Here is a 26,168-nt window from a genome sequence, read left to right on the forward strand (position 1 = left end):
CATGCTACGAAGACGAAAAAAAACACGGGTGCATGGTACCCCGTTGGCACTATACCTGACCATGACTCAGCGGCCCACATAAGAGCCCTCGAAGGGTGCCAGAAATTATGCGCGCTGCAACCGAGGTAATGTAACAAGCTCTTCGATTCATGCTTCTAGTGGCGATGACGATAAGCAGGTTAGCACCACAAGTGAGAGGGAATGATGGCGATGTTGGTGCGTAAATCACTAAGGTGTCCCGGTCACGCAAACTGTCTGCCGACGCCTGTTTCCAGACGGCAAAGTTACTATATTTAAGGCGGGCGCGTTCAGCGACGATCTTCATAGGGTCGTCCTGACGTGTGCGATGACTCCGAGGCGGCATCTTTCCAACCGCGGAAGTAAATTATTTCAGAAACCAACAGTCGGCGAAAGGCAGACGAGAGGTGGCTTCTAAACAGTGTTGTTTTTGGGACTCTCTCGGGAGTATAACAAGCACCCCGAGAACTTTCGTCTTCCGCAACTGTTGCGCGTCAAACAGGAAATTCTCGGAATTCTTAGTGTCGTTCGTTGGCAAACATGTTATGTTGAGCCATTTGCGACTGGATGTAACAGTAATTATTAGGGTGGGGCGAATATCGGGGGGGGGGGGGGTATGTTTAAAAGAACGAAAAAAAAGTAAAGAAAAAAGGAAATGCCAGCCAGGCTAATGCCAATTCCAAAAAAAGAAAATATTGGAGTTGGAATTCGGAAAGAAAAATATAGAGATGGTGGCTACTCCAAAACACTTGAAACTAAAAATCAGTAAGACTAAAAAGTTAGAGGCGCTGCAATGTCCATGAACAATGTAATTAGAGCAGCTGTCGCACGCTGTCTAAGATTCCTCGGCCATTCTCCGAGAAGCTTCACTAAGTCTAGAGACCAGCTCTCGTGGCATATAGTGGTTAGGATGATCGCTTTCCACGCCGAGACTGGGAGGTGACACGGGTTCGAATCCTGTCACCGGCTGTGCTGTCGGAGGTTTTCCCTGGGTTTTCCGAAGACTTGCCAGACGCATGTAGGCACAGTTCCTCCTGAAGTCGGCCCAGGAGGACGCATACTAACCCCCCCTGTGCCCCGGTCCTTCCTGCTGTACTCTCTCCATCTGTCCACGTCTGTACGCCGCACATGGCCACAGTTGCTTCGCGGCGCTAACACGCATTTAATATATATATATATAAAAACTAAGTCTAGAGGACGGTGGTCCAGTCTTTCCAAGGTGGTTCTCAGGTCATTACGTTGGAGACTGTATCTGGAGCAGTTAATTAATATAGCGAATATTGGGTTTTTTCGAATACCGAAGTAAATAATTGGACGTTCGATACGGATCCTGAATCGAATATGGAATTCTGTTATTCGAAGTTCGAACATCGAACAGAATATATATTCGAATAGCTCCGAAGCTACTACACTCGTAAGCCAAAAAAGCGCCAAAAGATAGGCTATATGCAACATGGTGGATGCTGCTTCATAAGAAGAGCCGTGTGCATTACGCTGCACATATGTGTTCGTGATGGAAAGCAACTGTTCTGGGACTGGAACACACAAACATGCAGTTGAATACAACACATGACTCAATGTGCCTAAGAACATGAACAACTGAAACTGAACATGAACACGAAAAACTATGAACATGAACAACTGGCCACCTAGCCACTGCGCTACGCTGAGTGAGACTGAGTGCTGCGTGTATACCGTTAGTTGAATGATGCCCTTGTCGGAAACCCGTAGCCACACTCAAAGAACAGAACTTCACCGCATAGCACGCTGTGGGCCAACCACTGCCATGAATGATAGGGTTATCGCTTCTGATTCGTGGAGAGAGGAGGGCGTACGCCTTTTTGTGGCAATTATCATATATCCAAATTGCCACAAAAAGGCGTACGCCTTCCTCTCTCCTCGAGTCAGAAGCGATAACCCTACCATTCGTGGCAATCCCATTCGAATCATATTCATCTGCTGACCTGGGAAAAAGATTTTAGCGAATATTCCAAGAAATGACAAAGTATCTGTCATTTGCGCTTATTATACAGAGCAGTATGATCTTATCTCGGTACAAGTTTGAGCAGGGTGAGAAATTTAGTTGCAATTTAGTTCAGAGAGCAACCTGTTCCTGTCAACTGCCAACCATTCCACCGAGTTGTACCTATATAACCTGTTAATTTAATCGCTTCTATGAGCACGTAGTCGTAAGCGCATTTTGTTACAGGATTTTACAGTGATCTTTTACAGGTCTGCCCCATACTGAGCTTGTGCGTGAAGCACTCGATTACACAGCAGTCAGACACGTTTACCGTTGGTATATACTTTCTACCAGCACCCGTGGCATGTAGTGGTTAGGATGGTCACTTTCCACGCCGAGACTGGGAAGTCACACTTAAAACAAAGCTTCGCCACACACACTATAAAAACAGAACATCACCGCATATCTGCGCAAACCATTGTCACGAATGATGAAGACTCTAAAAACTGAACTTATTATCGCTTCTGATTCGAGGAGCGAGGGAGGCGGACGCCCTTTTGTGTCAATCATCATGTACCCAAACTGACACAAAAAGGTGTACGCCCCCTTTCTCTCTTCGAATCAGAAGCGATAACCCTAACATTAATGGCAATGGCTTGCGCAGAGCGTGCTATGTGGTGAAGTCCAGTTTTTAGAGTGTGAAGTCGGCCCAGGACGCATACTAACCCCCCTGTCCCCCATTCCTTCCCGCTGTCCTCTATCCATTAGTTCGCGTCTGTACGCCACTCCTATAGCCACAGTCGCTTCGCGGCGCTAACACTGAATTTAAAATATAAGTATAAACTTCCTGCGAGTATACTTCAAGTGCAGTACACTGCAGACACAGCCTGTGATCGGTATAAGATCGAAAAATAAATTTAGAATGACGAGGGAAGAAATCGCGTATGGAAGGATCGGTTTATATGGAGTACGAACAAGACAAACCTTCTAGAGCACGCACCTGCGGACATGCTGGCCCCGGTAAGCCATTTATAGAACGCCACGTCAGGTTTTTCTCGGGCTAGATTCTTTGTCTGCCTCGATCGGTACTTCTAACTCACGCCATTTCCGTTGACAGTGCACAATACTGAAACCAGCCCATGTACAGCATACTACGTCAAAAATGTGTCTTAAATACGATACCAAATACTGGAGGGAGAATATCGTTAGGATACAGTACAAATACTACTTGAGAATTAGAGTGGAGTCGTAGATACTTCAAAGATTTTTTTCAATGAATTTAAGACACATTTAAGATAATCGAGTATTGGTCTTCAAAATTATTACCACACTATTTTTTTATTGTTATTATTATATAAGCTTTGATCAGTTAATCTTCCTCTCTTTCTTTCAAAGATAATCTACTTTGGTAAATGAGTTGTTGTCCTTCTCCACAATGTATTTATGTATAATATTGAAATGTAATAATATCGAAAATATAATGTTTGTATTGAAAATGAGAAGAAAAAGACCATAGAACCTAGTGCATCGTTGTGAATCTGAACACAGTTTAAAGACAAAGTAATTAGATGACTGAGCAGAAAACACCAAAAGAACGTATTTGAAATCGAGTAAAAATACCTCGCAGACGAGGTACTGAGTAAGATACTATGCAAAATACTAACACAAATATTTAAAATACGGCATTTTTAGCAGTACGGTACTCAAGATACCTAAGTGTGACTGAAACAGAGATAACGCCACATACGCATCTCAAGTGTGAAAACAAAGGTTTTATTACAAAACTAGTTGTATCATTTTACTCCCTCTGGGGCATGCGTCGGCTCTAAATTAACACAAGACAGGCTTGACGTCTGTCGATGTCAAATTTGTACAAACCGCTGTACTGTGAATAAAACTGCCTTATCCCGGCGAGCGCATGTACCAAAATACTTGGAACAATACCGCTCGTGGAACAACACGAAATGATAATCAATGATCAATGATCATGATGATGATGATCATCTTACTTATCATCAACTTATCGAAATGATCATCCTCATGGTGGCAGTGATGAAGAGGAAAAGATGCACACTTCCAGCAAAGAAAGGCAGGCACTGGTACTATATGCATTCGCTAACATTCTTTTTCACCACTGTTCCGCAAATATCCAACAATGTTCTTAACAGCGTTAATATTAGCAACATGTACACGCTTATTCAGCATGCAACAGGCGCCTATAAGACAACGATATTACACCATAGGCGCCCGTATAACAATACTATCATATAGGTGTTGGAGAGCGCTTTAAGTTATAGTTACGATCCTACACGTTTCCGCATTTAGGGATAAATTCCGAGAAATCCCTAAATAGGGATGCATAAATGTAGTTGCGCTTTAACTTGACTACAAGATGAGGCAGCATTATGCAGTGCCCCGGTATACTGCGTAATTATCGCTGTTATTTGCGGTAAAACGTTTTACGTGTCCGCTGTCGTGAGGTGTTTAAAACACAACACAACGGCATCGTTCGTTCAATTTTTCTATGGGCTTACCACTGGTTATTCCAGAGTGCCGCGTTGCTTTCCAGCTTCCATGCAAAAATGGCAAGGAACAAGAACAAACACGTTCACCGTTCAGTTATATTGTATGTGCCTCTTGGATATATCAGAAAACTAGATATTTTTGTAACGGCCATGCGCAATGTTACATGAATATAGATGATACAATGAGCTGCTGGTCTCCTGTACTCGTAATATCAAAGAAAAGAATAATAAAAAGCTTGGGAAGCAATTACAGCTTCTGGTTCCCTAGGTTGCAATTACTTCTCACCTCAATCCTGTCACTTCGAAATCTTCTCCCGATATAGCACTGCAAATGTTCCCTAAGCTTTTCGTAAAGTCCCATCCCATTTAGCCCTGAAAGGGAGTAACGGTTTGTGGCAATGCACTTAGTCTCCAACAGGACTAAAGTTACTTCCTCTACAATGATGACCAACACCGGAAATGGAGCTGAATCGTTATCTGAAGCACGGCGTCTACACAGCTGGGGCACCCTGCAGTCTACACATCTAGCAATAAGGCTGATGCATTACCGTCACATCAAGAAAGAATAGTGTTGCGGTTAAACATTACGTCACTGCGGTGCAAAACTTTGCAGATGCTGTCCACGCGGCGCGCGAGCACTATATTTCCAAAGTTTTGCACCGTATGACGTAACACATGACCACTACACTAGCTTTTCCTTTATGCGACTGCATGTAGGGGATGAGAGTTGCAATATTTCTTGATGTATTATTGCGTAACTGTCCACTCTGCCTGGACATACCCGAGTCGGGCTGTGGTTAATGGCTCCAGTCCACTTCCGGTATTGGTCATCATTGTAAAAGTATACGTAGGGAAGTTGGTTGGATAGATAGATGTATAGAAAGGGACCCGCCGCTCGCCTTATATAGCTTCCATATTCATGCAACTAAGAGAAGTTCCACTGCAGCCAAGGATACCGATATGGCATACACTTTGAATAACTATAGAGCACATGTTTCTCGGCTAGAATACATTCTGTAGCTCCCATACATAAAAGAGGTAAAAAAAAGAGAGAAAGGGAGAAATACTATTATGTATCGTGCCCCGACTACACACACCTGTATAAGGCCATGTGCGAGTACATTTGCGTTCGAAAATTTCGAGCGTACGAGCCATTCCGACGTCATACCTGCTTAATACTTATATCTCTGCTGAAATATTTTCCAGTTTCGAAGTTCGACGGGAAATCTCAACCTTTCAACGATTATCCAAGCTATCAGTTACAACACAGAATAGTTCAAACCTCTTGCTTTGAAACGGGGATAGATAACGATATGTTATTGCGCTATAGTTACTGTGGAAGCTCTTAACTATGGTTGCGGATACTATCACTCTTGCAGCTCCTTTATCCGCGACATTATGTGCCCAGCATTGTTCGGCGTGCATCACATCAGTGAACACAATTTACACATGCCGCCACGTCACTTTTCGCTGTATATCTAATAACATGTTTGAAATCTGACAGGCAGTGCAGAATTATAGTTCGTCATAATCGGAGTGTCTTTCAGGAGTATACAAGAAGCAATGTGAAAGTCTGCGTGTTCATAAAATCTACAGTCTGCTTCATCATTTCCCTCGTTGTCACTTGGGAAACTATGATTTCTATGTTATCCGTACAATGGCGGTTTCGACTTTTGATCATCCTTAGAACTAAATGTACCATTGAATTGACAACTGCATTATGGACAGCAGTGTTTACGGTCCGCAAAAAGAAATGTGACGTCTTCAACGGGGGTGTCCACCCATCACTGCAAAGATACACAGCTAGAGATATGTGTAGTCACACGAATCAGTATCCAGCGAAGACTGTCGGCAACGTGGCTGTAGTCTGCACCAAAACATCGTTTACAGACACCGTGAAGATCGTTGCATCAAACGTTCCGAAGCGCACTGGAATACATAGAACCAGAAAGGTGTAGGAACTTGAATCCAAAATGCAACGGTGGCCATATGTACGTACTCCGGAATCCTGATGGAAGTATCAGGCACAGCTGGAATTCAAGTCGACTGCCCCTTCTAACACATGAAGATACACAACTTATACTGCCGAGTCTGACCGCGACTAACATGTGACGCGCGTGAGGATTGCGCCAGCGGATCACACGTCCTGGTGCGGAGGCACTGGGGTGCTGTAAGGCGGCCGGCTTAGCCGGCACCCACGTCGTCATGCGGACGACTCTTTGGGTTCTGTCGTCATGCGTTTAGCCATCTCCGCAATCACTTCCTTGAAAATAATGGAATCTACGTTCTGGCCCAGCATGTAAATGAGAAACCAGTCACCGAGTGTTCCTCGCCTCACTACAGTGTGCAGGTGGTCTAGATGCACGAAGCGGAAACGCAGGTTGAGCAGGTAGACCCGCACCGGCGGGCACGCCGTTATGATGACACGGAACAAGAGCACCATCCCGGTCACTATGGCGAGGATGATGAACCAGAACCACAGGAAGATGTAGATCTTCTCGTTGACGATGTTAAGGGGAAGGATGCAGATGGCATCGTGTGTTTCCACTGTACCAGACTGTCCGAACTTGTAGAACTGGCACTTTGTGACCCGCGGGAATACACGCACCATTGGGTCTATCCGATCCTCGTCGTCTTGGTCCAGGAACCGAATAACGTCGAGCCCGTACGTGAGAAACTCGCCGTCAAAAAACTTGTCCATGAGGAACATCTGGCCAACGACATTGACGAAGGCCAGTAGCTCGCAGAGAAAGTAACGAGCAACGTACCAATCATGCGTTTTGGCACTGGAGACAAGATATTCCACGAGAATCTTCTTCTTCTGTTTCTTCTCCGTCTCACCGCACATCCCAACATCTAGGTCCATCATGAGGGCTTGAATTTTGCCGCCCTCCCAAAACTTCCATAGCCATCGAGGCAAGTAAAAGAGAGTCGCTTGAAAGAAAAGCATGAAGCAAACCCATTGGTAATAGCGATGGTACTTGTGGTCCTCTGGGTTAAAAGAACTGCTCGAGCGTGCTGGACCGACACCTGGATAAACCACAGAATCACGATCCTTCTTCATGAGGCTGGTGACACTGTACGTGGCATGTATCCAGCAATACGTGTTGATGACACTCTGAGGCACCTCTGCCGACCTGGAGCAGTCGATGGGGTCTCCGACGAACTGTTTCGTTGTGACAACTATGCAGAAGGCCAGCAGGAAGATGACGGTCGCCGTGTAGTGCAGCCGGAAGACCTCATTATCGATGTGGACCCGGCTAGTCTTGAGCAAGGACTTAAGGCTGCGGATGATGTCCAACATGGCGGCCAATTAGGCAGGAGGGTCAGCGAACTCCAGTCCATCCGTGCGGCGGGGCGGTCAGTCCGCCGGGACGCGAAGCCGCTGTAGCCAAGTCCGCCCTGGGACTGGCATGGTCCCCAAGCTCCTGGCTCCTATATTTAGAGGGGCCCTTCCTTCGGCGTCCTCACGCGCTGACGCTACACACGCTATGAATAGGCATCCTGCCACAATGCCTGCTAGCGCCAAACGTTACCAGCCCTGGTGCTTCCGCGGGTTGCAGCTACAGGTCACGCCGGAGGGAGCCTCGGAGCTCGTACAGCGTGCGCTCGTTTCATCGCGGTTCGCGGTCCACTCGCCCTTTCCAACGCTGACGCAAGGGAGAGGAGGAGCTGCCCACTAACGGGGCGACTGATCCACGTGACGCAAAGACCCCCAGCGCCATTCTTCTAGCAGCGATGAACGAGTGGACTTCGATCGGTGTGCAGGACGCGTGCATCAGAGATGGGCTCGTAAAGTTCAAGCCCTCAAGAGAGAAGAAAGTTGCAAAGTTGATCAATGCGGAATCGTTCGCTGCCCCTTTCGTGTCTCCATATTGGCAAAGTCGAAAAGAAAAGAAAAAAAAGACCACCACCAACAACAAAACCTATTGGTTAATAGCTAGCGAAATTATATACCCGATATGGGTAAACGCATGTAGGGTAGCACACAGCGCAGACTGTTGGAACAAGGAAAAAATGAGAAACAGTTAGTATTTATGGTAGACTACATTTAGAAAGAAAACGATTTCGATTAGGAATAGGTGCTTTCAGATTACAGTAGCGATAGAGCGGGTTCAAAGTATAAAAGGAGGAACAATAGAATTTAATTGCAAGGACCCCGAAAGTACACACGTACGCAAAACACGGGAAAGGGGGAAATGTGTGTAGTAAACATAGTACGTGTAACCTAAGCACAAGGGAGGCGGCACGGACGCCAAAAGAAAAGGCATATAGTGTCACGACCAAATTGCGAGAGCAATGAGGGACCGCTTTACAGTTTGTGGAATTCCTGCTCGGAAAAAAATAAATAAATAAATAAAACGGAAGGGAATTTGAAGCCCCGACAAACTTTTGCTGGAGAACTCGCGTGGAAAGTATTGCAGTACCTTCGTAACTTACATATACAGTCCCATTTTACAGCTACTTTAAAAAGCTGTAACTAGTTAGTTATATGTTACTTTTGTAGATAGTAACTAGTTACTGCAAAAAGTAACTAATTACAGTTTCAAGTTTCTTGTAACTGAGTTATTACTTAATAGTGCCAACATTATCTACCCCCCCCCCACACACACACATACACAGCTTGTGTACTATAAATAACAATTTATTTTGCGAAATAACTTTTCCACACTCTTAGAACAGAGCTTCGCCGCATAACACATTCCTACCCAGTCATCATCCCGAACAACAGCACTCTCTTCCCTGCGCTCTAAAAACGGAACTTCACCACATAGCACGCTCTTAGGCAATCACCGTCCCGAAAAACGGGAGGCGTACGCCTTTTTTCGAACACTTATGTACGTAGTTCCAAAAAAGGCGTACGCGCAGCGCTTTCCACAAATCGGGAGTGATAAAGGTATCATTCTGTGCAATTGTTAGCCTTCATCACGCGATGTGGTGAAGTTCTGTCCTTAGAGTGTGCTTTGTTGAAAACGTCGGGCGTACGCCTTTTTGTAACAGTTAAGCAGATGTGTTTATAGTCACAAAAATGCGTCCCGGGGCTTGCCACAAATCAGGATTGGTAATGGTGTGACTCTGCGCAATGATTCTCATTCAGATAAGTGGATAAGTCGGAAAAAAAAAGTGGAGTGTTTTATGTGGTGAAGTTCTAGTTTGGGAGCTTTGCTCGCAGTCTTAAAAATTAACTTCACCGCATAGCATGCTGCTAACCAACCATCGTCCCGAATGACATCGTTCTCGCCCCTGATTTGTTGGAGACGGGAGGCGTACGCCTTTTTTGTTATGTACTGCATAAGTGGTACAAAAAAAAACGCGTACGCCTCCCGTTTCCAACAAATCAGCACTCTAAAAACTGAACTTCACCGCATAGCACGCTCTGCGGCAACCACTGCCACGAATGACAGGGTTATCGCTTCTCATTTAAGGAGAGGGAGGCCTTTTTGTGTCAGTTACCATATATCCAAATTGACACAAAAAGGCGTACGCCCCTTCTCTCTCTTTTCGATTCAGAAGGGATAACCCTATCATTCATGGCAATGGTTGGCGCAGAGCGTGCTATGCGGTGAAGTTCATTTTTAACAGTGCACATATTACCTAAATGTATGTAACAAGGCTGGAGTAATGCATTCTTTAGAACACTTATCTGAACCTATACGACGCTTGACGCCGTTCTCGAAAGCGCTCGCATACGCACACAGTAAGCAATCAACCAGCAATTTCTGACAACGAGTCCGTATACTACGTTCACTATACCCGAAGTTCCACTTCAAATTACATCCAAGCATCATAGGCGTCGATTTTCGGTTCCATTTCGCGGAAGCCTTATCCTCAAAAGGATACTTCCTGAACCGCTTTGCCAACAACCGAAGCGGTCTCAATGCACACTGAGAGAATGATTCAGTTACCTTATCACAAAGCGGACGACCGATTCAGACGCGACGATACGCCTCTTTAGAACGCCGAGTCAAGCATACTGTCACGAAAAGAAAGTCGCCAATCCCCACGCACCACAGAAGCGCTGACGTCACATGGCATCTGAGGCGCTTCTCAAAACTACTGCGGGGATGCCAACGGTCCATAGGAAAAGCGCTCTTTCAAAGGATGCGACTCCGAAATGTCGTTATGAAAACGACTTTGCCCCTTTGTCCACCCGTTGCTTTTTGCTGCGCGATCGGACCTTCTTTGCATTTTTGGTGCCGCCGGCTGCTCCTTTGCTTTCCTCCGCGGCTCACAATGGCGACAGTGGAGGAATATTTGGTTCTTTTGCATTTTATCGTGTGGACGCCAAAGCTGAACCGTGACCCTGTTTTGTGGTCCTCTACAATGCACAGCTGCTAGAAACGGGCTGACACGAACGGAAATGGATCGCACGAGCTAATTTCGGATACTTATAGCTGTATCAGGATTCGAAAGTGATTAAGTAATCTAATAAATGACCTCAGACGCTGTAACCGACTGAATTTTGCGTATCGGTAGAAGAGTACTTGGTGAAGTTTCAGATGCGCATCCTGTAACTGAGTTACTTTTATCAGTAGCCTGTCCTCCTTTTGTATTACTTACATCCTTCCAAATGGCTCTGCAACCGACACCGACAGGTGGCGTAGTTGATCAACCATACGCAGTGCCGTGTATTAAAAGGGAGTCTAGCCATTAATGGGACCTGCCTATACCTGAGGCTCCATCCGCTTTTCGAGGTATCTAGTCAATCACAGGTCGAAATACAGCTGTGTATTATTACATCCATCCAGTACTTATACCCCACCCTTATTTACTGGGTGCCACCATTTTGGAGAAAATTGATGAATTTGGATTGAAACGGATATCACTGGTGACAGACCAAAACGACGGATTTTTAGCTCACTTTTATCAACGCCATCTGCATGGAGAGAGGCATGTTGGGAAGGCTCAGGGCTGCAAAGATGGTTGCTGGCAGAAGTGATTGGTCAGCAGAGCGGTACAACCGTTTCGTCGTAGCAGACGACTGCTGGTATGAAGTTTTAAATCACGAAATGTAAGTAGATCGAATAAAAAATGAGCAAAGGGATGTATAAGGGATGGGATGTATAAATAAAATGCAATTATATAATGCAAAATGCTACATATAAAGGTCGTCCTGCTTGCTATTTTATTGGGATCACGGTCTTACCTAGGCCTAACGTTAGCGACGAAATGTCCGCTTTTCGCGTGAGTAATGATGGCGGAGCGAAAGTTGAAACTGATTTTGCAGATGCGTACACGAGGACATATACTCACGGTATGAAATTAAAGTAGTCTGTGAAACATTTTTGTCACGAAATCTCCGCTTTGCCGTTCCAACCACCATCCTCCATTTTGGAGAAAATCTGGTGTCATGGTGGCCCACATGGAAAACGGCAACCAATGAAAGGCGCCCAAGTTTGATTAACAGGTCGAGCCTCTTTTTTAGGCTCCTCCTAATGGTCAGACTCACTTTTAATACACGGCACTGACCATACGTACAGTTCCAGAATAGTAGCTCGCTCTGTGTAGGGTAGAGTCACCCTTTGTATAAGCGAATGCCGCAAAGCCACCATGTTGACTCCCGCGCTTGCCATGCATGAATGCTGTGTACCGATTCCACACACTTTTTCAAACCTCCTTTGCTATGTATTTACTCAACTCCAAAATGCAGTGTGTCGCTAAGCGTATAGCTACACTTTTGTGAGCGAATCGCGAGCTGCGCGTGGGCGTCAAGATGGCGGAATTTCGTAGCAGACGACGCGGTTGTCTTTACCCTATGTGGAGGGCGCTAGTATCGAGGCACCCTAACCATACGTGCGTCCCGATCCCTGCAGATCAGCGATCAGTCCGCGCAGCTCATTCCATCATTATTTCTTGATCGACCCTCTTAAAAAAGAACTTCACCACATAACACGTATAAATATAGAGAGAGAGGGGGCAAAAAGCAATTGCGCAGAACGATACCGCTTTCACTCCTTATTTGTGGAAAGCGCGGTGCGAAGGCCTTCTTGTGACGCTTAACACAAGTGCATAAGTTTCACAAAAGGGCGTACGCCACCCGTCTTCAATAAATCAGCAGAGAGAACGCTGTCATTCGGGATGACGGTATGCTAGGAGCGCGATATGCGGTGAAGTTCTCTTTTAAGTCCCCCCCCCCCCTCCTTCACGCACACACACACATTCCCCCAGAGCGTTAGCCGTGACGTTGCCCACCTCTGTGAGGCAGACGTGCACTTCTGTGCATCGCGCGCTCGTACCAAGGGACAATGGAATTTTAATTGAGTTGCAGCAACACACGAATACGGAGCAGCGGGTCATCATCTAGCTGAGGCCAACCTTTCTGCGAAACACCGTCCTTGATATCATATTCTTTGCGCGTTATTTATTTAATTATTTTGATTCTACATACGTTAAGTACGTTGTACATGCGTACATAGACGAGGGTGAGTACAAGGTACTCACAACTGACACAATGTTACACAATGTTAATGCTAAAGTATCACGACATGTACATAAGTAGACTCATAAGATGAGTTTCACCACATATAGCACGTTCCTAGCCAAAGCTCCTAAGCGGGAGGCGGAGCCTATTTTGCGCCATTATGCACGTGCATAATATACAAAATAGGCTCCGCCTCCCGTTTTCAACAAATCAGGGGCCAGAACGTTGTCATTCGGGATGAAGGTTAGCTAGGAGCGTGCTATGTGGTGAAACTGATTTTTAAGGGTGTCTAAAAACAGAACTTCACCACATAGCACGATGAAGGTGAACCACTGCACAGAATGATACCTTTATCACTCCCGATTTGTGGAAAGCGCGGGGCGTACGCCTTTTTTTGGAAGTGCGTAAGTGTTCTAAAATGGCGTACGCCTTCCGCTTTTAACCAATCAGGGGGCAGAACGATGTCACTCCGGATGGTGATTGGTTAAGAGCGTGCTATGTGGTGAAGTTGTGTCTTTAGACACTCTTAAAAATGAGTTTCACCACATAGCACGCTCTTAACTCACTCGCACTCATTCTCTTTCTGCAGAAGGCAGGCCTTGCTCAACGACACATCTAATACTTTGCTCTCCCCGACGAACTCGTGCACCCTCCATCATCCTCCTGTATCCTCCATCCGTCCGTCCTTTCTTTGTGTTTTGTGTTCTTTTTCTTTTCTTTTTTTTTTTTTGCTATAGTCGTGACGACGCCCACTTCTGTGTGGCCAATAACGGCGAACCTATATCCTGCCATTACCCCACCCCCCTCTGTCCTTAGGATGTAGAATAATAAAGCCAAGGTATTACGTCCAATTCACTGAGAACAGCAATAAACAACCGATAAAACACAACATATGCAACTAAAGATACAGTATACTTAGGCAGTATATAGTTAGTCCGGCTTAAATCTTGTGTTTGCTCCAACTGCTGACCCAGCCTCTACAATTTACGGCACCTCTCGGGGCGACTCCCTTTAGAAAATGTATGCGATGCAATTAATTAACCAGCGGTGTGGCGCGTAAGGACCCGTGTGACATCCTGGTTTACGGATAGAAATACAAGATTTTTTAAAATTCGTTACAGATTTTTAAAAATAAATTTGAAATTAAATACATTAATTAAATAAATTTGAAATCAAATACATTAACTAAATAAAATTGAAATTAAATACATTAATTAAATAAATTTGAAATTAAATAAATGTTTCAACAAATCAGGGCAGATGACGATATCATTCGAGATTCCGGTTGGCTAGGAGCGTGCTATGCGGTGACCCCCCCCCCCCCCTCATTTTAAGACTGTAGGGTTACCGGAATTCACTTCACTAACTTACGGTTATTCAAAAGGAATTTACCGCTAACTTCAAGTTTAAGGGGTGTTTGATCTTGGTTTAAAGTTAATCGGCGCTGGTGAAACACGGGGCCTAAGTAGCTCAAATTCAATAATCATCTTCGTAATTTCATGTTTTCTGGGAAATGTAAGTTAGCAGAATTGGAGCCGATGATAATTCAGATCCACCATTCCTATTATACAGATTGAGAAGCGGGCGTACCTTGAGATATAAATTGCCAAAGTTCGATATGCAAATGAGCCGAAACCAGAACTACGCACTTCTGGAGCGCAGAAACGACACGCGACATTCGCCTTACCTGGACCGGAAAACGGTCCACCTGGCCAACAGATTAGGGCCTACTCCGATCTAGAGTCACTCCGATCAGCTCCATCGCTCCAAAGCACGTGGCCCTCTCGCGTAGTTTTGGCGCTCTATGGCCTTTGTTGTCTTTGTGCCATTAAACCCAAAATCTCTCTCTCTCTCTCTCGCGTGGCCATGTCGCTCTTTATGCGCTCGAGTAATGCGTACTTCTGGTTTCGGCTCATTTGCAATTTAACGATTTATATCTCAAAGTACGTTCGTTTCTCAGGGTGTTCAACAAGGACGACGGATTTTAATAGTGACTGGCTCCAATCCTCTTATCTTACCTCGAATTTCCCAGAAAACATCTAATGAATAAGTCAATTAATGAATTTTAGCTAATTAGTCGTCCAGTACCCCAACGACACCCTCTGGATGTACGAATAATGTCCTAACGAATTCGTACGTCCGATGGATATCCCTCAGATATCCATCGGATGTACGAAGTCATTAGGACATTATTCGTATATCCTGAGGATATTCGGTGTTGTAGGGGTAGCTACAAACGCTTTCCCACGGGGCGTCCGCCCGGCCGCCGTAAGCTGCCTGCACAAAATTGCATCTTTGCTGCACTCACAGCTGATTTATTTTTAAAAAATCTGTAACGAATATAAAAAAGATACCTTGTATAACATCTCGGAATTCACGCGGACTAAACAGCGCGCCTCTACGGTGCGCGCGGATACCCACGTTTGATCCGCAAGCAAGTGTCTTGGCCGACGTCCCCTGTTGGAGACAATGATTGAGAACACGTCTATACATATAGCGAATCCAAACTGGTGTTGAAGTGTGACATCCCTTGTATCCTGAACTGCTGTTATTGGACAACGCGAATGACATAATGCTCTTGCACTCTTAGGAAAAAAGGTGGAGCAGTGACACCCTTTAGGAGGTAATTCGCATATGTTGTGCCTAAAAGGTCGCAAAGTTCTACCTACAATTTGGATATATGATAATTTTTTTTACCACCCTTTTACACCCTTTATCAGATGCCATGTTGATCGTGGTAACTATACAAGTTACCACCTTTTCACACCCCATTATCTTAGAGTGTGGATGCTGAAAAGTGAAAGCGTTTGCAACATGGCGTTTTCGCCGCGCAAATGCAACGACCACGGATGTGCTGATATGCTGAATACTTGCTCGGATGGGGTACTGTCAGTATTGTCCGTGATCTCCTCCAGATGTTTTTTTTTAATTCCGAGTTAGCGCCGCGAAGCAACTGTGGCTATGAGCTGCGCACAGACGCGGACAGCTGGAGAGAGGACAGCAGGAAGTACACTCTTAAAAATGAACTTCACCGCATAGCACGCTCCTAGCCAACCATCATCTCAAATGATATCGTTATCTATCCTGATTTGTTGGAAACGGGAGGCGTACGCCTTTTTGTGACACTTATGATGTTCATAATTGTCACAAAAAAGGCGTACGCCTCCCGTTTTCAACAAATCAGGACAGATAAGGCTAGGCTAAGGTGGCTAGGAGCGTGCTATGTGGTGAAGTTCATTTTTAAGAGTGTAGTGGGGGACAGATGGGTTAGTATGCGTCCTGGGCCGACTTCAGGGGGAACTGTGCCGACATTCGTCTGGAAAGCCCTCGGGAAAACCCAGAGAAAATCTCAGACAGCACAGCCGGTGACAGGATTCGAACCCGTGTCACCTCCAAGTCTTGGCGTGCAAAGCGATCATCCTAACCACTATATGCCACGGGAGCTGGTACCTCCAGATGTAAGTGTACGTTCCACTGTCAGACGTGCGTTTTGTGTTTCTTTGCGGACATTTTGGGGCTGTACAACGCTTACATGTCTCGGAGACGTCTGGAACCGTTGCACGTGAACTCGCCTTGACCCTCAGGTCACTGGGGTACGCGAGTCATCATCTGAAACGTTCTTTCAGGCGCAGGAGTTAAATGGAGTTCCCGCATTGATCCGCACACAGGTGTAGCGCTAATGGCGTGGAACCAAGGCCATTCTGAGTCCCACAGGATGTCTCTGCGTATCGATCTCGGGCTGTACGTAGTAACAATTTTATATTCATGCCGTGTTGTCCCCTTCTCCAGCGAATGTCGATCTAGTGAGGCCGTTCAGTTAATTACGTTTCCGTTTCGGCTGTCATCATGTATGAAGGCTTGTGTGGGTGGTCCACGCGAGTATGTCAACACGAGAGCGGACAAGTCATTAAGATTAGATAAGATTATAAAGGAGAGACCATAAAGGAGAGACTATATAGAGAAATTTCGAGTGGTTACTCCAGTTATACTGAGAAAGTATACGATCAAGGACGTCAATTAATCGCAGGCGGTGTTACAGTTATACGAGGTGACGTTCCTCTAGATTGAGGGATGACAACGGACGGGCATGAAACAACGGGACAACCGTGTTTGAGCTTTCTGGACGAGGCTCAAAAACAGCTTTAAACGGGTGCCTCCGGTATACGGTCAGCACACTCTTAAAAATGAACTTCACCGCATAGCACGCTCCTAGTCAACCATCATCTTGAATGATATCGTTATCGGCCCTGATTTGTTGAAAACGGGAGGCGTACGCCTTTTTTGTGACAATTATGAACAGCATAAGTGTCACAAAAAGGCGTACGCCTCCCGTTTTCAACAAATCAGGGCCGATAACCATATCATTCTATATTATGGTTGGCTAGGAGCGTGCTATGCGGTGAAGTTCATTTTTAAGAGTGCAGAAGGCTCAAGCACAGCCTTAAACGCTGTCTCGTTGCTTTGCGTCTGTCCACTGCCGTTCCTCAATCTCGAGGATTGTCACCGTGTCCCGAAAAGAAATGATTTGAAGAAAAAGGAAAATGCAAAATAATTCCTTCAACATGTTGATCGAAACAAACTTCGAATCAAGCCACACTGTTAGAAACGAACTTCATCGCATAGCACGCTCCCAGCCAACCATCATCTCGAATGATATCGTTATCTGCCCTGATTTGTTGAAAACTGGAGGCGTACGCCTTTTTTTGTGACAAGTATGAACAGCATAAGTGTCACAAAAATGCGTACGCCTCCCGTTTTCAACAAATCAGGGCAGATAACGATATCATTCGAGATGATGGTTGGCTAGGAGCGTGTCATCGGGTGAAGTTCAGTTTTTATGGTGCACAGCTTCCACGCGATCGCAACGTAAAAACCAGCGCCCAGGAACAGGCGCAGGGAGTGATAAAGACGCAAAAGCGTGGCATTATTTCCCATAGAGCGACAGCATTATTTCCAGCAGGATTGCCCTTCGTCCCGCTACAGCCCGGGCGAGGGATATTGAGAAGGGTCGCGTTGCGTCTAGGCGGTCTACCTGATCATCGAACGACGCAGGAGGAAATGGTTCAAGGCTGCATGCCAAATGCGTAGAGCGCGCACCTTCTCGTCTTGTCCTATACCTCGTGTTTTCGCAGGATACCGCATCGCCATGCGGACACTCGATAGCAGCCCTAAAAGCCATGGAGATACGATAGAACAATCGGTGCACCGCCTTTCCTGACAATTGTGACCCAATACAATACGCCCAAATACGTGCCCGCTTTTGACGTAGAACTTGCGAACTTGTGAACGAACGTTTACATTACTCGCAGTTAAGGAAAATAGTGGAACGTTCTGCGTAGGAAAAAATCAATTTGATGATTAGCAATTTTCTAAATTAATTATTAAAACTAATTGACTGAATTAAATTAACAGCCGCCTGAAAGCTGCACTACGCCTATACCCTAAATCTTCGATGACTGTGCTGGCACACGGTATCCATAACGAAAACCTGCCACATAACCTATTTGTGCGATACACTCTAAAAGCCGAACTTCACCGCATGGCACGCCCTGCGCCAACCATTGTCACGAATGATAGGGTTATCGCCTCTGATTTCAAGAGAACGGGGGAGCGTACGCCTTTTTGTGACAGAATAGCACGTTTATATCACCCTTGACTTGTGGAGGGTGCTGGGTGTACACCCAGTGAAGTTCACTTAACAACAGACTGTCAGCCAGTGCGCTTCACGGTAGTTATCGCGTGTGATTTCAAAAAAGAGTGGGGCGTACGCCCCTTTCTAGTAGTCCACATAAGGCGTACGCCTAACATTTTCAATAAATCAGGAAAGGGAACGATATGATACTGAATGACGGTTAGTTCTGAGCATGTTATGCAGTGAAGTTCCGTTTACAACATACTGTCAGTCACTGCGCCCCAAGGTATCGCGTGTGATTTCATGAGAGAGTGGGGCGTACGCCCCTTCCCATGGTTAGCGGAAGGCGTACGTCTAACGTTTCCAATAAATCAGGAAAGGGAACGATATGATACTGAATGACGGTTAGTTCTGAGCGTGTTATGCAGTGAAGTTCCGTTTACAACAGACTGTGTCAGCCACTGCGGCCCACTGTAGAGTTATCGCACGTGATTTCATGAGAGAGTGGGGCGTACGCGCTTTTCTAGCAGTTAGCATAAGGCGTACGAATAACATTTTCACCAAATCAGGAAAGGGAACGATATCATACGTGTTATGCAGTGAAGATCAGTGTATAAGCGACTGTGTCAGCCACTGCGCCCCACCGTACAGTTATCGCGTGTGATTTCAAGAGACAAGGGGGCGTACGCCCCTCTCTGGCAATTAACATAAGGCGTACGCCTAGTATTTTCAATAAACCAGGAAAGGGAACGATATGTTACTGAGTGACGGTTAGTTTCGAGCGTGTATGCTGTGCAGTTCTCTTTTTTCCTTTTCTTTTTTTTTTATAGCGCAGACGCAAGTTACGTTGCACTTGTGTTGGAAATTTCGATTGCTCTGCTTTTCTTGTGCGTTTGGCGATATTCCTTTGGGCCAACAACGAATTCTTCTACACTCTGAAAGCAGAACTTCACCGCATAGCACGCTCTGCGCCAAACATTGCCAGAAATTATTGCGAAGAGAGAGGGAGAGATTTGTGTTAATGGGGCTTGTGCAGTGACGTCACGTTTAGTCACGTGACATGGAAACACATATTGCCGCACCGGAGTCACAGTAGGAGGGCATGACGTGAGTTGCCGCGGAATGCGTGCAATTACGAGAGAAAATTGTAAAAAACACACGCTGCTGCCTGATACGGCCCGATACGGCCCGCCAGTATGACGCCTTTGACGAATCCCCATGTTTTCCCATGTCACGTGGCTCTAAAAGCGGCGGTTGACGTCATGTGCACGAGCGTCATTTGATAGTTGTCACAAAAAGGCGTATACGCCCTTCTCTCTCTTCGGATCAGAAGCGATAACGCTATCATTCGCGGCAGTCACTCTTAAAAATGATGGTGGTGATGGTGAAAGGGCTCGCAGTTGTCGGCCTCACAGAGGTGGGGGGAGCGTCACGACTGACGCCCTGGGGGAAATGTGCGTCCTGGGCCGACTTCTAAGGGAACCGTGCCGACATATATGTCTGAAAGCGTCCGAAGAAAACCCAGGAAAAACCCCAGACAGCACAGCCGGCACCGAGATTTGAATCCGGGCATAGCACGCTCCTATCCAACCATCATCTCAAATGATATCGTTATCTAACCTGATTCGTTGAAAACGGGAGGCGTACGCCTTTTTGTGACACTTCCCAAGCAGCACAATGTACTGAAAGTCGGGTGCATTAGGGGTGGACGGGTAGGTGGAAGGCCTTGAACAGACTCGTGAAGCTAAAAAACATTGATAAGACACATACCGCCCACCACTATTGCACTCGACTTTCAGTACATTGTGCTGCTTGGGTTATGCTGTCCATAATTGTCACACAAAAACGGCGTACGCCACCCCTCTGCAACAAATCAGATAACGGCATCATTCGAGATGATTGTTGGCTAGGAGCGTGCTATGCGGTAAGTTCATTTTTAAGAGTGATGGTTGGCGCAGAGAGTGCTATGCGGGGAAGTTCCGTTTTTAGAGTGCAGCGGTGCATCGATGGCCTTGTTGCTTTCGAGACAGTTCAAAACGATCCTAACGATTTCCGTTACGCTTACGCCACCAAAATATCGCAGTGGAGAGAAAGACGATGAAGGAGGACGTCTTTCGCGATATAATCAAACTGAAATTGCAGAAACAACGCCGCGTTTGGCGGAAAGACTTGTACGCGGTATAGGAATCTGGTGGTTGAGTTCTGTATGACTTGCCTAGCAGACCCATCTCGGCAGGTTTGTCAGAGGCAATGTGAGGTGCCCGAGCGGATATATGAAGAGAGAGAGGAGTGGGATTTGTGGGCAAGGGAAGTTCACCGCAGAATTTAGGATGAACCCAGACGCCTATAGCTAACTTTCACTTCCTTTTTTTTTTTTTTTTCTTAATCAACATATACCCCCCCAGACCTAAATGCCATTCCATTCCCAATGCAATTCCTTTCTTTCTGTCTTACCCTCTTTTTAGCTCCTGTACACGTGACATTTCTTGCGTTGAAGCGTCACGTTACTTATGAGAAAAGTAAGAAGCAGCGTCGTTGGAAACTTTTGCAGCAACAACAATAACAAAAAAAAAAGAAGAAAGAAGCATTTGTAAGGGGTAATGAACTGTACCAAGGTAGCCCGCCGACTGTGTTGGCTCTAAACGGCGATTTTAACTTGTTGGCTGTGACACCTTTTGTATAGATGAATCTGATAGGTACGTATCTTCACCACATATAGCACACTGCTAGCTAACCATCATCCCCCTAATGACAACGTTCTGTTGATAACGGAAGGCGGAGTTTATTATGTACCAATTATGTACGGCATTATGGCTACAAAATAGGCTACAAAATGCCGTTCTAGGGACGAGAAGCTTGTCATTCGGGATGATGGTTGGCTAGGAGCGTGCTATGTGGTGAAATTCATCCTGTGAGACTGCGCATATTCATATACATATTCATATTCTGCGCGCGAAGCCCATCTCCCTCGCTCCACCTCGGGCATGCTAGCGGACATCCTCTACCCCGCTGGTTCTTCTGCCGAACGATCCGCCAAAGCAAGAAACCTCATTCTCTTTCTGCAGAAGGCAGGCCTTGCTCAACGTGTTGGCGTCCGATTGGGTGCTACAATTCTTCAAATGACGTAACAGTGGATACACTCTTAAAAATGAACTTCACCGCATAGCACGCTCCTAGCCAACCGTAATCTCGAATGATATCGTTATCTGCCCTGATTTGTTGAAAGCGGGAGGCGTACGCCTTTTTTGTGACACTTATGCTGTTCATAATTGTCACAGAAAAGGCGTACGCCTCCCGTTTTCAACAAATCGGGGCAGATAACGATACCATTCAAGATTACGGTTGGCTAGGAGCGTGCTATTCGGTGAAGTTCATTTTTATGAGTGTAGAGGTACTATCTGGATGGCGGTACGTCTACTCGCCCGTATCCGAAAAAAAAAGCGTTTTTTTTTATTAACGCTGCACACGTTGTGAAGGAGAAGTATTCAACAATAAATTGTAAATAGAATTACGAAGCGTAGAAGAAAAATATTACACCTGTTACACTCGTAACTAAATACCTGCAGTAGGAGTTCTTAGAGCCTTGATCGCCACATAACACTCTCTTAGGCCCGGTTTCACCAATACCGATTATCATTTGAACCGAGATCAACGGTCCCTTAACTTGAATTTAACGCTTAACTGTGCTTCACTAAAGCAAGTTATTGTCACTGAAACATTCATCGCGTCACCAACTAACGTTTGTAAAAAAGAATTGAGTGTTAACTTCAAGTTTTAGCAACCCTTGATCTCGGTTTAAAGTTAACCAGCGTTGGTGAAACCGGGCCTTAGTCGTTTAGCTCAGTCTTTAGCTTTAGCACGTCTTTAGTCGTTAGCACGCTTTTGGTCTTTATCGTGCCGAATAGCATCGTTTCTATCCTCTAATTTGTTGAAAACAGGACGTCGTACGCTTTTTGTGACATTTTGCAGGCTATGTTAGCGGTCACAGAAACACGGGCGCGGAAGCGGTGGCATGACCATCACCACCTTGTGACACATATAGACTCATGATAACACTCATGATATTCCTTCGCGTGGCACTTGCGTAATTGTCACACGAAAAGGCGCACGCTATGGCGGTATGATTCTATAGAATGGTTTTCCTTCATCGTTCTCTGCGGTGAAGCTCTCCGTTCAGGGAGTGCTTTTTATTGGGTGTTGGCGCCGCGGAGCAACTGTGGCCACGAGGGGCGTACAGACGTGGACAGATGGAGAGAGGTCAGTAGGAAGGAGGGGGAGACACGGGGTTAGTGTGCGTCCTGGGCCGACTTCATGGAGAACTGTGCCGACATTCGTCTGGAAAGCCTGCCGCAAAACCCAGGGAAAACCTCAGACACCACAGCCGGGGGTATGATTCGAACCCACCACCTCCTAGTCTACAGCGCGACCTTGGAGGAACCAATAACGAGCGAGTGCTCTTATCACGGTCGTCAAAAAGAAAAAGAAAAGGTAGGACGGAGTTTTAGAAAACGAGGTGCTATCTTAGCGTACCCAATACACAGGGCGCATGGCGGACGCAAATGAAGGAAACGCAAGGGAGTTTTAGAATAGGGCTTCCTCACACCACACCGTTTTTTCTTTCTTTTTTTTTTGCCTTTTTCTCTCTCCCTCTCTCTCTTTGTGGTAACTTGCCCCCCGTCTCGGCAGGCAGACCGCCCTCGATTTCTTATTTTTTTTATTTCTATAGGTAAACGATATCCCCCCCTCCCTCACACCAAAATTGTGAGCGCTAGCCACAGTATTCATTTTGTGCGTGAAATTAATTTAATTCTGAAAACACAAGTCTCCCCCCCCACCCCCCGAAATATCGCTGCGAACTTACCTTATATTAAACGATGTATGTTTCTATAACATCTTTTCCGTGTCTCTATAGTTTTCTCGCAACGCCTCTATTAACCTCTTTGAAGTGGGGTAGGATCCTGTGGCTATATACCCACGGCGAAACATCGACGCAGGTTCACCTTGGGGCGAGTTTGGGTGTCCGTGCCATTTTCGAAAAATAGCGTACGCCCCCCGAAACACAGATTGGGTTTTAGGCATGTACAGTGACGGCTCCAAAGCACCTGAGTACCTTATTCTAAGAGTGTGTAGCACATCGTTCGTTCGTTCATCGTCACTTCATTAACTCGTCGTTATTCGTTACGAGCTGAAAAAACAGAAGTAGTAAAACGGGACAAGAGCAGAAAGATGCTCGGTTCATGACGGCAGTATACACTTGATGTAGCCTACACACACTTAAACACGAAACAGCTTACCTCGATCGCCTAACTACCTGCAAGTTGGTGTAGGCATGCATCAATCACCTCTCGCGAGGTATATTACACTTTAGACCAAGCACTGTAACAAAGACTGCTTCATCAATTTTTACTTTCTGTGATCCAACAAACGTGGTTGGATATACAGACGTAAGAGGGAAAGGGGGAGTCCTAACGACGCAGCTCATCAATTTCGCTCCTTGCAATATTACGCGCGTGTTCCATTTGGTTTTCATTGGCGGTTTCTTTTTTTTTTTTTTTTAACTTGGGGCTAGTATACTTACTAGAGAGCTTTATACTTGGCAGGTAATAATCATTAGCGATTGCATTTCTGGGATAGTCCATTATCGCGGACAAGCTTTCATGAACCGGTCTGGGGGCCTTGTAGTTCAGAGAGAAAACACTAATCTCCAGCTAAATAAAACTGCAAGCGTTCGGAAAGTTCTCTTGAGCAACGACGCAGCAAAGAACCGCTCGGAGTCACTCAATCACACGGAGTGATAGTAGTGTGGTTTCAGAAGCCTAAAGTGCGCTGTCATAAAAAGGGGGTATGTTCTGTTCGCTCTTCAAATCAGAAGCGACAACTATAGTACGTTTGTAACATAACGTTTTCATCGCCTTAAAGTGCTACTGCGGAACAGGATGGAGAGAGGTACACAACGCATAGGCACTACTTCCAGGGACAGGGAAAGTGGCTTCAGCTAGCATTTAAGCAGCCTCTGTCTCCAAAAAACAATTTGACTCAACTTGAGCGCCGTCGCCATGCCGCCCGACTTTTCCGCCACTTCTCCTCTTCCTGTTAAGTGATGAGAGAGGTCAGTCAATATTTGGTTTGCTAGTCTTTAAAAAATCACCCAGACGCAAAAATTTCATCCGGACGACAAAAAAAATGCACACACACACACACACAGACACACACAAAATCACAAACGCAGGAAAATGGAAATGCGCTGAAGCAAACGTGTGACGGGTAACACAGGTTTGCCACCGGTTATTCCATGTCATACCTACGGAGCAAACATAATTCGTTTTGACGCCATTTTCCCACGCTCAGACTACACTAATAAAGTTCGACGCTTCTACTGTAAAACTAATCTATTTCTTTTGTTCAACGGCTATCGATTAGAATTGTCTTCCTGCTTCTTGCAACTACAAACGACCACAAACTATTTCTTAACCATACAAATGGCTCCATTACGTGAAAAAAATACAAAAGAAATGTCTGTATTGCTTACTACATTACTACATTTACTGTATCCTTGCTTGCGGCGAGCCAAACTGGCGAGCCAAAAAGCTCCGTTTCAAGTCTCCTGCACTCGAAGAATCTTCGCTCGAGTTCTTTCCGGAGATCACCAAGCCTGCGACTGAACCGGTTCGTCTCTGGTGGCATCGAAGATACCAAGACAAATCGGCCATGTAGGGTTCGCTCGGGAATGTTCTAGTAATATTAATCAAGTAAAAATAAGACGCAGGTACAGGTTAAGAGACTCACTAGCGAAGACGACGAAAGCAACACAGAGACAGACGGGGAGGGGGGGGGGGGGAGTATGTTTATTGAAAAAAGAAAGACGGGACAGGTTATGTCAGGCACTGGCCGACAAACGGGGAACTTCCAACTTTCAACTTTAACTATATGATTAAAGGTTGGAAGTTCGACGTTCCCTGGCTGTCTGTGCTGCTTGTGTCGTCTTCGTTGTTTGTTTGTTTGTCATGTGACAACCGGCCCCACTCGTACCTTAGTAGACAGTCAACAGCTGAGGCCAGTGACAACAGTTTTCTACCAGTAATCAACGCAAGATAAACTGCACGAGCACAAGAGCCCAACGATAACGCAACGACCGTTCCTGAAGCTTGGGCCAAATATTTATGTGTTATTTATGTTTTGCTCGGGGGCCACGCGGGCCGTCACTTCGGCACCCCTGGTTTAGACTGCATAGCACGCACACCGTACCCTCTTATACATAGCAGCAGACTTTCTCCATGCCACCACACATGTTTTCCAATACCTTTATCCACTCCTTCTCCTTTATCTATTGTATAGCCATTATGCCAGTTTCTTTAGTCTCGGGAACGATCCAGGCGCTTTCATAATTGTTAGAACAGCAAACAGTTGAAGTCGCTACGAAGCTATGCCTAATTAGCAGCCTCATACCAGGGAAACTATCTTCTTGCAGAAGTCACGTACAGCGAAGTCAGCACACGCAAGCTATGCATCCCCAACGGGTACCACCCGCGTTAAGTCACTGTTAGAGTCGTGTTTATTTCTGTATAGGTAATTGTATTTCTGGGTAACGGGCTGCATCGGGGTTCAAGC

General features: G+C 45.8%; 2 protein-coding genes across 3 annotated transcripts in view; both read right to left on the reverse strand.

The window, feature by feature from the left end:
* Positions 1–26,168, reverse strand: part of LOC135368366 (cuticlin-1-like) — a 201,634-nt gene that overhangs the window by 39,239 nt on the left and 136,227 nt on the right. The gene's annotated exons all lie outside the window — the stretch shown is intronic.
* Positions 3,734–8,173, reverse strand: LOC135368358 (innexin shaking-B-like). Its single transcript, XM_064601566.1, has one exon. The coding sequence runs from the start codon at positions 7,808–7,810 to the stop codon at positions 6,710–6,712; it is 1,101 nt and encodes a 366-aa protein (XP_064457636.1). The 5' UTR covers positions 7,811–8,173; the 3' UTR covers positions 3,734–6,709.

The sequence above is a fragment of the Ornithodoros turicata genome, chromosome 9 (assembly GCF_037126465.1).
Source record: "Ornithodoros turicata isolate Travis chromosome 9, ASM3712646v1, whole genome shotgun sequence".
Taxonomy (NCBI): Eukaryota; Metazoa; Arthropoda; class Arachnida; order Ixodida; family Argasidae; genus Ornithodoros; species Ornithodoros turicata.